The following is a 16,858-nucleotide window of genomic DNA, read 5'->3' as shown; positions in this document are numbered from 1 at the left end:
TGACAAATTAAAATTCGTTCGAATACAATTTCTTCTTTTACCATGGAATCCAGATTTATTTCTCCTGCCTTCTGAAAATTGATTAAAACTTGTGGATCTCCCAACTCTTGAGAGAAGAGCAATTTTCATTACAAAACTTTTAAGAGATATTATTGCTTCAAGTGTTTTAGTTGTTGAAATAAAAAAGGCAGGGGCGGGGATGAGTGGCGTCGGATCGGAATAAATGGTATGAAATTCAGCTGAAATTCATGAACATTCTTAATTCTCCATTTTAATGTACTCACTTTTGCACGTCTGCCCGACTGAACTTAACGACTTTTTTTAATTAGAAATGCTTTGTTAAGAAGCATGTTTTGTATATGAAACAAACTCATATAAAAACAATAAAGAATCACGTCCACAAACTGCTTTATATACGTATAATATAAAAATTTACTTAAATATATCTATATGTTACAGGTGTCGTGGATAAGAAGAAAGGATTTTCAGCTTCTTACTGTTGGCTTGTCTACACACAGTAGCGACAAGCGTTTTTTGGTGGAGCATACACGGCATATGGGACATTGGTCACTTCGAATAAAATCTGTCCGAGAAGAAGATCGCGGCTTATATGAATGTCAGTTATCTGTATACCCGACTCAGTCAATTTTCATAGAATTGAAGGTTGTAGGTGAGTGCGAATCATATTTTAAATATATATGTATATTATCCAGGATGTAAACGAGCATATTCAATACACTTTCCTATATAAACCCTTAAAGATATTTTTGATTGTGGAAGAAACAATGGAAGAGCCCTTATTTTCATACATACATTTAAAATCTTATTATCGCTGTTTAGTGAAAATATAATACAATTGTATTATTTCCTATAAATAACAAACACTTGATAATGTGCTCATTTACATTAAACAACTGCCGATTTTAATATTTAAGTATATTTAATGAATAACCTAACTCCAAATTAACAATATATATTTATATCACACTTATAGAAGCAGAAGCAGAAATTGCGGGATCTCCCGACATACACATTGATGAAGGATCAACGTTAAGGTTGGAATGCAAATTGAAAAAGGCTACAGAAATTCCAGAATTTGTATTTTGGTAAGCTTAAACATTTATTTTAGTTAGTTCTATAGCACATATTTACAGTAGTGGGCACATAATTAAACATCAGCTGCCGTAAAAATTGATTTTAGATATACTGTACTTAAGAGATTTAGTTTGAAAATCGAAAATTATTGCATGGAATTTTTCCAAAAATGATGGTTTCTGTAAAAAACATACATTTTGAAGTGGACATATAATTAAAACATCGTGTGATTTTTTTAGTTTGTAATAAAACCATTTATAACCATAACCATGATAAAACCATTTACAGATAAAAAATTAAGAAAATATCGGTAAAACATATCAATATATAATATATATATACATATGTATATATATATATATATATATATATGGAAAGAGCCGAATTGTTTTTCACACTTCCCATAATACCTGAGTAATTTTAAGCAAACGTAGTTAAGAAACGAACATGAGTATCGGATCTCATTGATCCGTTGGGGCATTGATCGTCAACAGTGAGAGATGCAACTATTAAATCCATTTCGAATCTTCACTAATTCCGTCATGAGACTGATAATATTATTCATTCCCATAATAATATCGCAAGTAGCTTACGAGTATCGATTTATACTTGTAACTCTATGGGAATAAAGTTCTCATAAATAATAAATACTAACGAAGCGCACGTATCAACGAAGCAGCGGAAATACAGGCATCAGAAATAGTTTATAAAGTTAAAAGTTAATTACCACGTATACTTAGATATTTTTGGGAATCCAGACTAAAGACATTCGATGATGGTATGGTATCGTAAAAATACCGAAAAGTCAACACTGCTTTCAGGATGTGAAAAATGTAGAGCTCCGGTTATCTTACCTGTCAGGGAACGTTACATCTAGAAGGGCTAAACAAGTTTTTAAAGGACGGCATAATATGACCATCCTGCTCACCTGTTAACCCACCAATATGGGTAGTACAAAAAGGAGGATGCTTCAGGCGAATAAAGACCCCATACCAAAGATTAATGAGGTACTGGCACGATATGTATTTTACAAATGTGCTGTCACTTATTTCATCCATATGTAATTCCTTATGTGTGTCCAAATTAGCAGCGTACACAAAACTACTACGTAGGGGAGACTGGGGCACCATCGGCACTTTTTGTTTAGAGCTCTACATCTCAGTACTTATTCAACATATATAAAAACTTTATGGCTAATTATTGTCCTCTGACACTTAATTATAAAAACTAGTACCAAAAGAATATAAAAAATTAGTATTAGTTAAACATTTTTACAGTTTTGTAAAAAAGTCAAATTCGCCGAATGTGCCCCTACCCGGGGTAGCTTCGGCATTCGATGGGGCACATTCGGCACCATAGTCATAGCCTGGTAATTATCATCCTGATAGCGATGGTTGAAATTCAGATCCTCTAAAGCTCTATTTGGTTTTAATACGCGACACAATGTTGGAATTTTAGGGCTACATAGTCTAGCGGCGGACGTTGAAATTTCAAGGTCGCACGCACCATCAGAAATAGGTTTTTTTTCGATCGCATTTTCGTCAATACTAGCACGTTTAGTCTTATATATGTAATTTCGAACCATATAAAAAGATTATTTGTAAAGACAAACTCAAAAACATTTGAAGGAAATAATATTGCACTAACTGCATATGCCGAATGTGTCCCACTTTAAAATGCCGAATCTACCCCGAAGGTACTTTTTATAGTTTTTTTTTTTCATTTTTTCTATCAGTCTTGTAAAAACATTATATTTTTAAATATTTCTATAATAATAAACATCGTAATTAACCACTTTTTAATAATATTGTCTTAAAATTTCGAAATACTTACGAAATGGAATTGAATATTACAAAACATCTGTAAAAATACAAAAACCAGTGCATCTAAATATGTTTATTACCTACAAATTTCGAACTTTGTGATAGTTATTTATTTCGATATTCGATACCTATGTATCGAAACTAGTGATGTACGGTGAGAGATTCATATCGAAAACGCGATTGCCGAAGGTGCCCCAGTCTCCCCTACTATTTTCCATATGACATAACCTAAAAACAAAAAAAAAAAAAACAAAAAAAAACACTTTTATATTTTCTTAAATCAACATCATTATTTTATTAAACACACAAACGAAATAATAATTTGTAATTGTTGCCTTTTCATCCTTTTCTTTGACTTGCAATTGAAATATTTTCTTCCAACAATGAAATATTTTCTTCCAAAGGGCTCGTCCTATTCGGAAAAACTACATATGTAATTGCATATGTAAATAAAATGACAGCACATATGTAAATTACATATCATGTAAAAACACCATAACTAGTTGTATAAAACCGACTCACAGATTTATTCAAGGAATATTGCTCCGAAATCATTTTCTGTGAAAAATAATTTTCATAACCACTGAAAATTTGACTATAACAATTGAAATTGGTGTAGAAAGAAAAATATAGTAATTATATTGGTAAAAATAACTAAAATTTCAGAGCTCATACGTTTGTACAGAAGAGTTGCTTTAGTTTTGTCCAAGCATAAATTGAGACACTTTCCTTATCCATATTTTTATACCCTCCATCATAGTATGGAGGGTATATTAATTTTTTCATTCCGTTTGTAACACATCGAAATATTCATTTCCTACCCTATGAACTATATATATTCTTGATCAGTTTTTGCAAAATAGTCAGGCTTAATCCCAGTTTGTTGTTTTTATAAAAAACAACTATTTATTAGTGGGGAATGTATGGCATTGTCCGCCGAGGGGTAAGGCAGGGAAGACTATAGTTTCGGATCTCGCCACTGATCTTCATCAGTTTTCTTAGTTTTTTGTTGGGATATTCTCCCCAGAATCTATTAATAGCTTCTTTACAAAAAACCTTTCAAACCCAAATGTCTCTTGTGACAATTCGAAGTTCTTACGTTACCAGCGATACGACCCCAATGAGAAGTTCGTTTCGTTGGTGCCTGACTTCGTGGTCAACATGGCATTTACAGACAACTACAATACATTTCCCACTGCTATGTGTCGTCACTTTGTGACGAATGCACATAACGTTGTTGTTGGTATTGCTAGTTAAAGCAATAAACCAAACAGTATGACCGTGCCTCGTCTACAACTTCAGTAGTGTTTGGCGGGTAATTTGGGATACCATTTGTATTTTGTTTTTGCAAAATAGTCAGGCTTAATCCCAGTTTGTTGTTTTTATAAAAAAACAACTATTTATTATTGGGGAATGTATGGCATTGTCCGCCGAGGGGTAAGGCAGGGAAGACTATAGTTTCGGATCTCGCCACTGATCCTCATCAGTTCCCTTAGTTTTTTGTTGGGATATTCTCCCCAGAAGCTATTAATAGCATCTTTACAAAAAACCTTTCAAACCCAAATGTCTCTTGTGAAAATGTGTTGTATTGCGGTGCTTTGTCCTGGGCAAAGGTCCCACGAAGTCTGCCTTCAATATAGTGACGCAACATTCGGATTCCCCACACAATCGCCAAACACTCCTTCTCGGTGGCCGAATAGTTCTTCTCCGCGTCTTTCAGGGTACGTCTAGCATAGGCTATGACACGCTCGCCTTCCGCAAACTCTTTGGTTAACACCGCCAGATACCACAATCGCTGCCATCAGTCTGAAATCGCCTTCAGGATTTCAAACACAGTCTGCTGCTCCTCAGTGCACCTCCCATGCTTCACTTTCCTCAGCAACATGTTTAACGGATGCCCTAAAGTCGCGAATTCGGGTACAAAGCGGCGATACTAGGACGCCACACCTAAAAACGTCTCAACTCCTTGATATTCTGGGGTGGTTTCATATCCGTTAAAGCGGGCAACTTGTCAGGGTCCGTTTGAATACCCTCTTCCTATACAACAAGACCAATGTACCGAGTTTCTTTTTGAAAAACTTTGCATTATATTCTGAGGTGGCTTCATATCCGTTATAGCGGCCTCCTTGTCAGGGTCCGTTTGAATACCCTCTTCCTATACAACATGATCAAGCTACCTAGTTTCCATTTGTTGGGATTGATGCGGAGATTTGCGGCCCTTACTCTTTGGAATATCTCTTGCAACATACTCAGGTGCTCTTCCACTGTTTTTCCGATTATAATTATGTCGTCTAAATATGCAAAGGCGAACGGTTCTAAATCCGGTCCAATGACGCTATCTAATGCCCGCAGAAAGGTTCCCTCTTCCAATATCCATCTTGATTGTGATCCGCTACAGAGAACACACATGATAGTCCGGCCATCGTTAAACGAGCACCTACCTTAGGCAGAAACTTCAGCCCGATAATTACATCCTCGGTTGCATTCGGCATAATCAATAGCTGCGTGCGTACCAACTGGTGCCCTGGATGGATATCCGCATCCACAGCATTCTCATTCTCCAACTGCTCAAAGTAGCAAGTAGGAAGGAAAAACTTCTGATAGTCTCCTCTAAAATCCACCCAGGATTGCTATTGTCGATTGTTGTTCCGGAACCAGACTAGCGCCTTCCCGCTCATGATCTCGGGGATAATCTATGGTATGACATCCATTGGTATGGCGTACATTCTCCTCTACCCTCTCAAGGAACTCCAGGGGGTCATGTTCTGCATCAAAGCTGAGGTTCCACTTCCTCCACTTCCTACTATAAGGTGACGTCCTGGGTCTACCACTGGGAGATGCTGTACGTGCGGGTCTCCTAGGCTCGACGAGGTCGTAACACTACTGAGATTGGTAATCGTTAGTCTTGGATTTTTCTTCGGTGACACTTGAGTTGATAGCAAGACTAGAAGAACTCTGCTCGTGATAGTCCTGTAGCCGGAGTAACCTCTTGAGTGTTCCTCGCCTAAAAATTGTCCAAACCTCTTCCGGAGTTCGTCCACCGTTCCAGCTATTTCGAGGCCAAATTCTTTCCTCTTTTTGCAGAATTTTTGTCCACAATTTATACAGGGTTGTAGACATGCTCTACTGCCGGGAAAAACACCTCTTCCTACCTGATACTTTCTGTTTGATCTTTACTCAAGTCGCTGCTCGGGCGCCACTGTAACGACACAAGCTGGACCAAGCACCCGGCGGCCAGAGTCGGCCACAGAAATTTATTTCTGTCAGCGACCGGAGTAAGGAAACAAGTCTTTTGGTTCTTTTTATACCCTCCACCATAGTATGGAGGGTATATTAATTTTGTCATTCCGTTTGTAACACATCGAAATATTCATTTCCGACCCTATAAAGTATATATATTCTTGATCAGGGTAAAATTTTAAGACGATCTAGCCATGTCCGTCCGTCTGTTGTAATCACGCTATTTTCTGAAGGAATTGAGAAGTAGCTGTAATTTAGTATTTTGAGTTCTTAATTGGTACCAAATTTTCCCACAAAAAATTATGAAAATTATGTACCCCCAAATTTCGGTATTTTGGGGGTCTTGAGCGCGTTGTTAACCGAATTTGCTGCAATTTGGTATTTTGTAGTCGTATCCCTACCAAAAATGATTAATATTCGCCCCCTTCTTCGGATCGTCCCCATATAACCCCCTTTTTGTTTGATTTGATTTGTTCCATGTTTGGGTTTGGTTCTAAGACTCTGTTGTAATCATTTAATCTGCTTAAGATACGAAAAAAACTAGAACATGAGTTTTGATAATTAACCTTATATATATATATATTCATACATATGTACTGTAGGATGAAGTCAACATTTTCTGTAACAAATTTGGTCCAAAGAAACATGGGGTCTAGGACCAATATTTAGAACCATAATCGGTTTGTAGAAATGTCGGCATAGGTACACTTTTTGGTATGTTCAATATATATTTTTATTTCAGGTATCCTTCAGTATATCTATGGTGGAGGGTATCCAAAGTTCGGCCTGGCCGAACTTAACGCTTTTTCACTTGTTTTAGTGTAGGAAGGTTTTATTGTTAATGTGTTTCGGCACAGTTGGTACTGGGGATATTGAGACTGGGATATGTGTTACGGCACCGTGGGTTCGGGGAATAAGACCGGGATTAGGGTAGCGATTTCACCGAAGAAAAGTTGGTGTAAGCGGCCTCCTCGATGGCACTGGTGCTTTCTGTAGGCGGAGTGCCTTAGGACAACTCACTAGCGCCCACTGCTGAGAAACAGTATCTTGGATGACTGGGGCCTGGGGAGACCTGGAGTTCTAGTGTCTTACGATAATTCATCTAGGTGAACGGTGGCAACATCAACTCACCAATTGTTTCGTGTGTGGGGTCGGTGGTTTCAGTGGCCGCGGGAAGCTCACTCAACAGTCAGTCTTCTTCACTTCTTGTCTATTACTTGACTCACCTGTTGAAAGGTCTTAGGGTATTTCCTCTTCTGGTCCTTGTGATGATAGATCTTCTTTCACTACTGCCCCCGCAGTATTCGTCGTTCTCCCTTTTATAGGACCGTCATCACAACCTTCAGAATCACGCTGTTATTGTGCGTTACCCCTCGGAGATGCATTGTAGTCTCTACGCACGCGCGTTGTTTGTTACCGATGACTAGTGCGAATACCTTGGCGTGCGTTATTGTTGCTAGTTGTTTACCAACAAGCAACGCATCAAAACCCCTTAACGTGTGTTTTGTTGCTAGTTGTTTACTACTCAGCAACGAGTCAACGGCTGTTTGACGTGAGTTTTGTTGCTGGATATAACTATAACTAACTTCGCACGAAATTCGAAACAATTTGTTCTGAGAAATCAGATTCATATACAATTTCTTAAATTACATTCAAATATTCTTTAAATTGACGGCCAATACAGGATATATCTATATACCAGTGTACTCGGATGTAGCCGGAAACGAGCCTGCGACTTCCGACATCACACCTGAAAGAAAGAATTGAGACACAAAACAAAAAATATTGGATTCGAAATTGACATATTCCCTAATTCGTACACTATGTAATCCAACTTTGTAATCTAAATTGCAGTAGTTTTAGGATTGTATATTCTACCATGCTTTTGGGTTTTCATTAAAAACTGCTGAAATTTGTATTTGGTGTATACAATGGTTTAACGCTTTACGCTTTTTCACTTGTTTTGCATTGAGACTTCCAAAATTTTGGTAAAGTGAAGCCAACTGATTTAGTAGTTTTTTTGAAATAGGCGTAATAGAGAAAATACCCCCTATATTTACTGGCTTTTTCGTTCCCTATACACAAATTCCTCTACCAATCAGGCTTAAATAATCCATCTACTAAATCTTTAAAGAAATTCGATTGTACAACAATTTTAAAGGAGGATATGTCTCGTTGATCCGAAAATTTAAATTTAAAAACGACGTTCGCCGTGGAAGATTTTTTATCTTCAGGACAATAAATTTCCAATTAAATAAAAGCAATCAGTTCCGCAGCCTTAAATATTGACACAAATCAGAAGAAAATGTGGAGATCATGTCCTTGTGCCTATTTAGATATAATTCATGCGTATATGCATTTGACGTTAGGTAACGATAAAGATCAGAAAACGACAAAAATCTTGTCCATATTCGGAATTGTCGTTACCTATAGAGACAAAACTTGCAAACTCTTTATTTTCAGGACGTATTTGTATAACGTTTGATAGACACTTTATTACATTCCGGAACATATTCCCATCCAATTATATATTCCAAGTAACCCTAGATAACAGTCTGATGCCTACCTTACTAAGGTTTACATTTGGACAATTTGTAAATCTCGTATGAAGCTATAGGAATATCCGAATTCATCCATACTTCACAAATCTTAAAATTTTTACCAAACCTAGACCATTGTCAATGATAAAAAGCCTATGGGCCTATTCCTTCTGGTACCTACGATTTGATTCATTATATGCACATCGTAATATTTGTACCAAACTCATATCAATGCGAAAGATGAGACCTATGAGTCCACATCTCCTGGTACCTCGCCCACAAATTTACAAATGTTGAAAATTTGCAAATTTCATACGAAGCGAATGGGGTATATGATTTTGTAAAAAAAAAATACATAATGTAAAACGAATGCAGAATCTTGCGGGGTCTGAACGAAGCAGTCTTTATATTTAAACTAACCATACCTCCCCCCACAAAATCCAGATTAAGTGTATACTACATACCATATGTCACAGCCTTACAGACTCTTTTTTTTTATTTGTTTATCACATACTTCTGCTCTACAAAAACGTGCGCGTCATAATATGTATTTTTTTTCTAACATAGTAACAGGGTTAAATTATTGCGTTATGTGGCAAATCTTAGCTGTGTGCTATAGACTTATATTTTTTCGGTAAACCCAATTTGGTTCTAGTCAAACAATTGATTTTATATTATCCATGTCATTTTAAATTGAACTTTTCTCACATACTGCAAAATGTGCTGGGTTTCTTTCTCGAAGTCAAAAGTGTCCCTTAAGTGAATTAATTTTTAAAGATATTTTTTTGATCTCTAGTTATTAAAACATTTTTGGCCCATTAGTATCTTTACTTTTTATACAAAGGCTGAATTTTGCCAATATTAGGTTTACAATACAAATTGTTTCAAATTTGAATAGATTTTGCAGAATTTTTTCTTCTATAAATGATACTGATGATGACATACTGAATTTGCTAACACAAAGTTATTTTTGTATATATTATGTAATATAAACGGCATTTAAATTAAAAATTCAAAGGTGTAGGTAGGTGTCTCTCTCAAAAGCTCACTTGTTTCCTAAAATACCGTTATATTTCACAAATTTTTTTTTTGAGCGATGTTAAAAAAAAATTTAAGATTCCCCAAATACCGAATAATGGGTGTATCATATGGGGGATATCCGAATAGTTGCGGCGAGACAGATTTTGTACGTAATTATAATTCAAAATTTTGAATTATAATTACGTACAAAATCTCTATACACAGACAATATTTTTTCATAAAGATTTTTCTTCATTAGCGGTTCATGTTGCTTCATCATGATTTAACAGTAAAATGAAAATAACATTTCTTCTTAATCATGTTAATTTAACTGTGCTGTTCTAGTTGAATCAATGTGATCATCATTTTGAAATTATGTGAAATTCTTATTAAATCAATAACAATTTTAAAATTTACGATATTAATACGAAATTAATGTTGAATTAACTATGAAATCATATTAAAATAACATGAAGACTTGTTGAAATGACAAGAAAACCGTGTTGAAAAATCTGTTAACTTTCGTAGTGAATAGTCGTGATTTTCTTACTGCTTTCAATCGGTGAAATTAATTATTAAATTTACTACAGTTCTAGTGTTTATTTTAAAAAATATTTTACTCTGTTGTGAAATTCGTGAAAAAATACAAGTGTAAATTGTGGAATCTCAGTTTAAACAGTAAAATAAAGATAAGTAAACATTTGTAAAACTTTTGTTTATTTACTTGAGTTTCTTTCTATTTTTGACTTTTTGTGTTGTTACATGGCCTATAAATAAGGTCACCAAGGGAGACCAGCTGATTATCGATACCTCTCAAGTTTGCTGTCAAAATGCATTATTGTGAATTGACTTCCATTATTAAAACGTAAACAAAGTGGAAATTTTTGACATTAGACTTGAGAAACAGCTGCTTTCCGATTTCGATTGCTATCTTGGGGACCTTATTTATAGGCCATGGTGTTGTTATTACTTTTTCTGTTTTCTTATAGTGTTTCTACGTACACTTATCAAAATCAAATTCCTAGCATACTTTTAGGCAGTACAAATTAACTGTATTACTTTGAAAATTAATAATAGCCTGTTTATACGATGGTTGTACTATCACAAACACAAATGAGCGTCTTATAACTTGCTGGTTATGTGATAAGCATGCCCATTTCAAGTGTGCTGGTTTTAATGGTAGACATTTTGATAAAATTACTGATCGTAACAATGGCTTGCGCTGGGCATGCGTTGAGTGTAGAACCTTAGAAGTTGATTTTTATCGTCTCTTTAAGGAAGCTAAACTTGAAATGGTTGCCTTGAAGAGGGGTGTCGATTCGGTTTACTCACGCCTAGAAAATTTTGAAAAAATGTTTAATAAATTTGAGTTTGCAGATGGTTCACCGAAAAGAAAAAAATCGTTAGTAGTTGCTCAATGTGATAACTTAATTACACTAAACTCACCAGTTGTGGCTCCGCCTCGCAACATTACTAACAATAATATTTCAGCAGGTAATCTGGCGCTTCCAGCGCTTCTTTCAAATCTAATAGTTGCAGTACTCCGATAGAGACCTATCCTCCCTCAGCACCTACTGTTATACCACAACCTCCAATATTACCCTCAATAATCGTTAATGCTCCTATTCCAATAGCTGTTCAAGCTTCCAATATAGTGACTGATCCTTCTAAGAGTAAAAATGAACTTATAGTAGTTCCACCTAGAAAAACTATCTTTATATCTAGGTTGCATGCTGATACGACAGTGGATAATATTCGTTGTTATGTTAGTAGTAAATTGAAAGACCTACCGGAGAGTGATTATAAAATGTTTAAATTTAATTCATCAACTCCCCGCGAGATTTCTTCATTTAAGCTAATTGTTCCAAACAAAGTATTCGATGTTGTTCTTAATAAATCTTTTTGGCCCGACGGTATACTAGTAGAAGAAGAGGCAAAAGGCAAATCCTACAAATTCTCCGCCAGTGTTGCCTCTTCCAAAAAACTAATATTAAAAAATTCCTTAAATTTGATCTATCAAAATGTTAGAGGCTTAAAAACAAAACTTTGTAATATTTTTTTAAAATCTTTTGACTATGAATATAAAATTCTTGCTTTTACAGAAGCATGGCTTAATCCAGATATCCGTGATAGTGAACTTTTTTCTGATCAATATCAAGTATATCGCAATGATCGAATTAATAAAATAAGTGGTGGAGTGCTAATAGCGGTCCATAATTCCATAGCTTCTGAACGCCTTCAATTACCTGATCATCCTAACATTGAGTTAGTTTGCATTAAAATAAAATTATCAAATATTTCATTCATTTTAACGTGCTCCTATATTGCTCCAAATTCTGATTTAGATATTTATCTAAAACATATTGAACTAATTAAAGATATTTCGTCTTCATATTTAACAAACTTTGAATTGATTTGTCTTGGAGACTTTAATCTACCCAACATTTCTTGGATCCGAGGTGAAAATGCTATTGACTATGTGCCAATAGCATCTAGCTGCATGAATTTGTTTTGGGAATGTATTTATGATTTATGTTTAGTTCAAATAAATAATATCCGAAATTGTAAAAATAAAATTTTAGATTTAGTTTTTACTACAACTACAAATATTTCATTAGCTAGATGTTTGCCTTTTGCAGAGCCGGAAGATAAATATCATCCTACATTAAGCATTGAATTAGAACATAATCCACTGCCAATTGTCACTTTAAAAAATAAAAAAAGTAAATTAAAAAAATTGAATTTTACTAAAACAATCATAACGTTGCTTCAAGAAACTTTGTCTAATACTGATTGGAGTGCTAAAGGTGATATGGATGATCAAATTTCCAGGTTTTATAAACGGATACATGATGCGCTTTCAATATCTGTCCCCTTATCAAGTAACAATTCTGATAGAGAACCTGCATGGTCTACTCAATACCTGAAACGACTGCGAAATTCTAAAAGTAGGCTGTATAAAAAGTATATAAAATGTAACTCCTCGTTGAATTATGCTAACTACTTAAGGGCAAGGAATACCTATAATCTTGAAAGCTCCAGGAGTTATTCAAACTATTTAAATAGAATGAAAACTAGTCTTAAAAATAATCCTAAAAACTTTTATAATTTTGTAAACTCTAAACGTAAGGTTCGCGAATTTCCAAGCTGTATGAAATTTGGCTGCAGAGAATTCTCTGATGGTTCAGAAATTTCAAATATGTCTGCCGACTCTTTTTGAAAGAACTTATTCTAAATTTTCACACAACTCTCCCTACAATTATGTTATCGAAAAAATAAACAACTTTCAGCATTTTGTTCTCACGGAGAAAGAAGTTTTTCATGGACAAAAGTCTTTAAAAAACTCAAAAACTCCACGTCCCGACGTGGTTCCAGCATGTATTCTTAAGTCATGTGCATATGAATTATATTTACCTCTTACTCATATTTTCAATGCTTCTTTATCTTTAGGATATTTTCCTCAATTTTGGAGATCTAGTTTTATAATTCCCCTTCATAAATCTGGTAGTAGATGTAACATTGAAAACTACAGAGGGATTGCGAAATTAAGTGATATACCAAAGCTTTTTGAATTACTAGTTTACACGTAGTATCTCCTTATCAACATGGCTTTACAACTGGTAGATCAACATTAACAAATCTTTTAGAGCTGACAAATTACATTCATAACGGCTATGCAAATAAACTTCAAACTGATGTAATCTATACAGATTTTAGTAAAGCCTTTGACACTGTGTACTTTGGAGCCCGTTCTATAAATGTTATTATTCAATGCTTAGAGCTATATTCATTAGAAAGCTGTTAAGGGGCCAAATAGATTCAAGTTATTTGGTTGGTGAAATAAAAATAAATGTACCATCACGTAATACGCGGAACTATATTCCACTTAATCTTACGTTACCAAAATCTAATTATGAATTAAGCAATCCATTTCGTTCGATTTGTGATGTCTATAATAAACTGTATAATCATATTCCTTTCGATGAAACTATAGAAACAATAAAAAAATCTATTTTACATATGTAGTTTGTTACTATTTGTGTACTTTTCTTTTTTGTACAAAATGCTTGCTTATAACTGTTGTTTGTCTGTAGAAAGTATATTTTAGTCTTACCGGCTGAATTTATTGTAGCCGGTAGTTTCCTACCCTTACATAGTCCGGTCTATGGAGTGTACCTGCTCCTTACGTCAAGAGGAGGTGGCCCCCTCGGTCGGCAGGGGCGGGTAAGAGAGGCGTGGGAACGATCGAAAGAAAAAAAAAACACTTGGAATTCCATTTTTAAATATTGTTTGTTCATGTTGAAATGCATCGAAATAAAATATAAATGTTTATCGAATGAGTTGATGATGCTTAATCGCCCCTATTCCGTATATCGTCGTCGTTTCTTTGTCGACATCACTTCGACATTGATTTGGTATTCCGTAACGCTCATGCGACGATGTCGACTATTTATCGATATGAACAAAACAAAAAACACATCTCTAAAATGGTAGTCAGCTGTTTATTTTGTTTGATATTTTGGCTTAAGTCGAGTTTAGGGGCTTATCTCCAATTTTTCTGAAATTTTTACCACAGGTAGATCTCGTCTCCCTAATGACGAAAATATTTGACATTCATGGGAGAAGTCCGCACTTCCCATGATATGGACCTCTGAAGTTGCGGAATTCATATGATCTCTCATGATCTCATAATATTGACGGCTATTAAGTAATACATGTTCGATCGCGTAGCCGAATTTTCCATTTGTCATAAATAGCCGTCCAAGAATGGTTATTGAAAACAATAGTTGAAAATTGATTTAGGAGAATGTTTTAAATCACTGGCCGAAGGCCGGATATTTTGAATAATTTGTAATTAAAACGAATTTATGTGAAAATATAATGTGTACGCTTTGAAACCATACCAATATTACCTTCATCGGTCTATAAATGACGAGCTTATGAACAAAGGAATTTCGGAACTTCAAGGGTCTATATTTCGGTATGTTTGGCTTCTCCCATGAAAATCATAATTTTTCGTGATAAGGGAGACGAGACCTACGTGTGGTAAAAATGTCATCCAAGATGAGCCTTTAAACTCATATTGTTCCCTTTTTAGTATATATGGGAAATTGCAAAAATATAACTCGCGATAATATATGAACATATTGCATATAATTAAAATTCATTTCTATAAAATGAAGTGTTCTTGTCAAAATCTTAAAATATTGGTAAAAAATAATAAGTTGGGTGGAAGCTGTGATGGTGGTAATGTAAAAAAGTGGGTGACAATGTGTTGAAGATTTTTGTGTTCCATCCTGATTTGTGGCTAAACTACACAACGCATGCACATGTGATCAGTGACTAAGTTGCAGAATACCCCATGAACAATATGGTTCTAATGTATGATTTTTCGATATAATCACTGCATCTACCCAAAACGGATGCTGACATTTTGAAGTCGGATTTTCGGTGTTTTTTTTTTAATTTTTGTTATAATCAGGACGCGCATCCTGATAATGGAATAAACTGATTATAGGATTGTAGAACTCGTGATTTTGCTTCGTTTAGTGTATACAGTATTTTTCGGTTAATTGCACATCAAAATTTGCACAATTTTTTGTTCAATTAACCGAGAAACCAATTATCCGATACCTGCTTAATTGAACTGTTTGTTCAATTACAGAAATCACGCATATCTAAATATCTAAAACTGAACCGATTTTCATAAAATTGAGCACACACTATCCTAGTCATAAATCAATATGCTATGCCAAATTTCGTAAAAATATATAGGGAATTCGGTGCATCATTTACATAAAATCGGACGAAAATATATATGGGAGCTATATGTAATTTGAACCGATTTTTCTCAATTTCAATAGGGTTCGTCCTTGGGCCGTATTATAAATGCGATATGTACTTTGTTTACAATTTAACATCAACAGACGTCCGTCCGTCTGGGCATGCATAAATCGACTCAGAAAGTGATTCTATGTATATTCTCAAAAGGAACCATGGGTCTATAAAAATGTCAGATTACATTTCAACAATAATGCAATTAACCGGTGAAAAATAAGAGGAAATTTATTTTTGATGACATGAATTTTGAACCAATTAAACGGGAAAATCAATTAACAGGGATTAATTATCCGAGGAAATTTACATGTGCAATATTTATGTGGTTCGATTAAGCGGGGAAACCAATTAACCGTAGGGCCAATTAACCGAAAAATACTGTATCTCATGAATGTGCTTCTTAGCAATTCTTAGCTTCTTTGCAATTGGGTTCCAAAGTCGAAAATTTGGTGCGTAAATTTTTATAAAAAACATATTTTTTGATTTTTGTTATTTGAATTTTGCCTTGTAAGGGCAGTGATAATTTGAAAGGAATTTTAAGTGGTTATTTATACTCTTTCGAGTAAAAATATTTTTTGAGTCAAAAATTAAGAAAGTCCATTCAAATTCCGTGGAACCCCGCGTGATTTTAGTTTTTTTACTTGCCGGACCTAATGAGCCCAGCTATATTCAATTCCGCCCAATAAAACGGCAGATATAGGTACCTTAAAAGTAGGAAAAACTGCAAAAACATATTTTGACAAATTCGCGTATATAATCGCGTTTTTCTTCGAAATGATTTCACATACATTCATTCTTGTGTTATCATATTCGCGAATATGTGTGAAATAGGTCAAAAATATATCGATACGCGAATATTATGCGTATTTTATCCAAAATCGATTGTGGAGGCACACCCGCAGTTCTTAACCGATCCTTTTAAAATAGGTGTCTTTTGTGTATTTTCATAGGAGATTACTGAAATCTGATGCGCATAAAAATCGTATGCTCGTTGCGCCATTTTTAGTCATTTTTAGGGTTTTTGCATAATAAAATGCATCGAGCGGCACACTTTGGCCGCTAAATGAAACATCGAAAAATTCATAATTATTGGAAGAAATTGATTCGGTTTATACGAAAACCGCATGCGCAACAATTGATTTTCACGAATACGCGAATTACATGCTTTTCAATATTGACCCTTTTTATGTATTGTAAGTGTAATATTTTTGGTTATTTTTAACGTCGAAACTCTTATCCGACGAATCTACCGATATGTAACAATCATCTAAAAGAATTTGCAGAAGAAAGCGTCGTATATTT

The 16,858-nt window shown here is 34.8% G+C and overlaps 1 protein-coding gene across 1 annotated transcript in view; it reads left to right on the top strand.

Moving 5' to 3' along the window:
- The window catches only part of LOC133322670 (uncharacterized), a 66,151-nt gene that overhangs the window by 13,134 nt on the left and 36,159 nt on the right, over nt 1–16,858 (top strand). Inside the window, exons 3-4 of the mRNA XM_061531634.1 lie at nt 460–670; nt 995–1,106. Of these exons, the coding sequence (XP_061387618.1) occupies nt 460–670; nt 995–1,106 (323 nt within the window). The remainder of the gene's footprint in view (nt 1–459; nt 671–994; nt 1,107–16,858) is intronic.

The sequence above is a fragment of the Musca vetustissima genome, unplaced genomic scaffold (genome assembly GCF_032173495.1).
Source record: "Musca vetustissima isolate MV318-11 ecotype Yass unplaced genomic scaffold, APGP_CSIRO_Mvet_v1 utg43848, whole genome shotgun sequence".
NCBI lineage: Eukaryota > Metazoa > Arthropoda > Insecta > Diptera > Muscidae > Musca > Musca vetustissima.
Note: the sequence above shows the minus strand (reverse complement) of the source record. Positions and strands in the feature narration are given on the sequence as shown.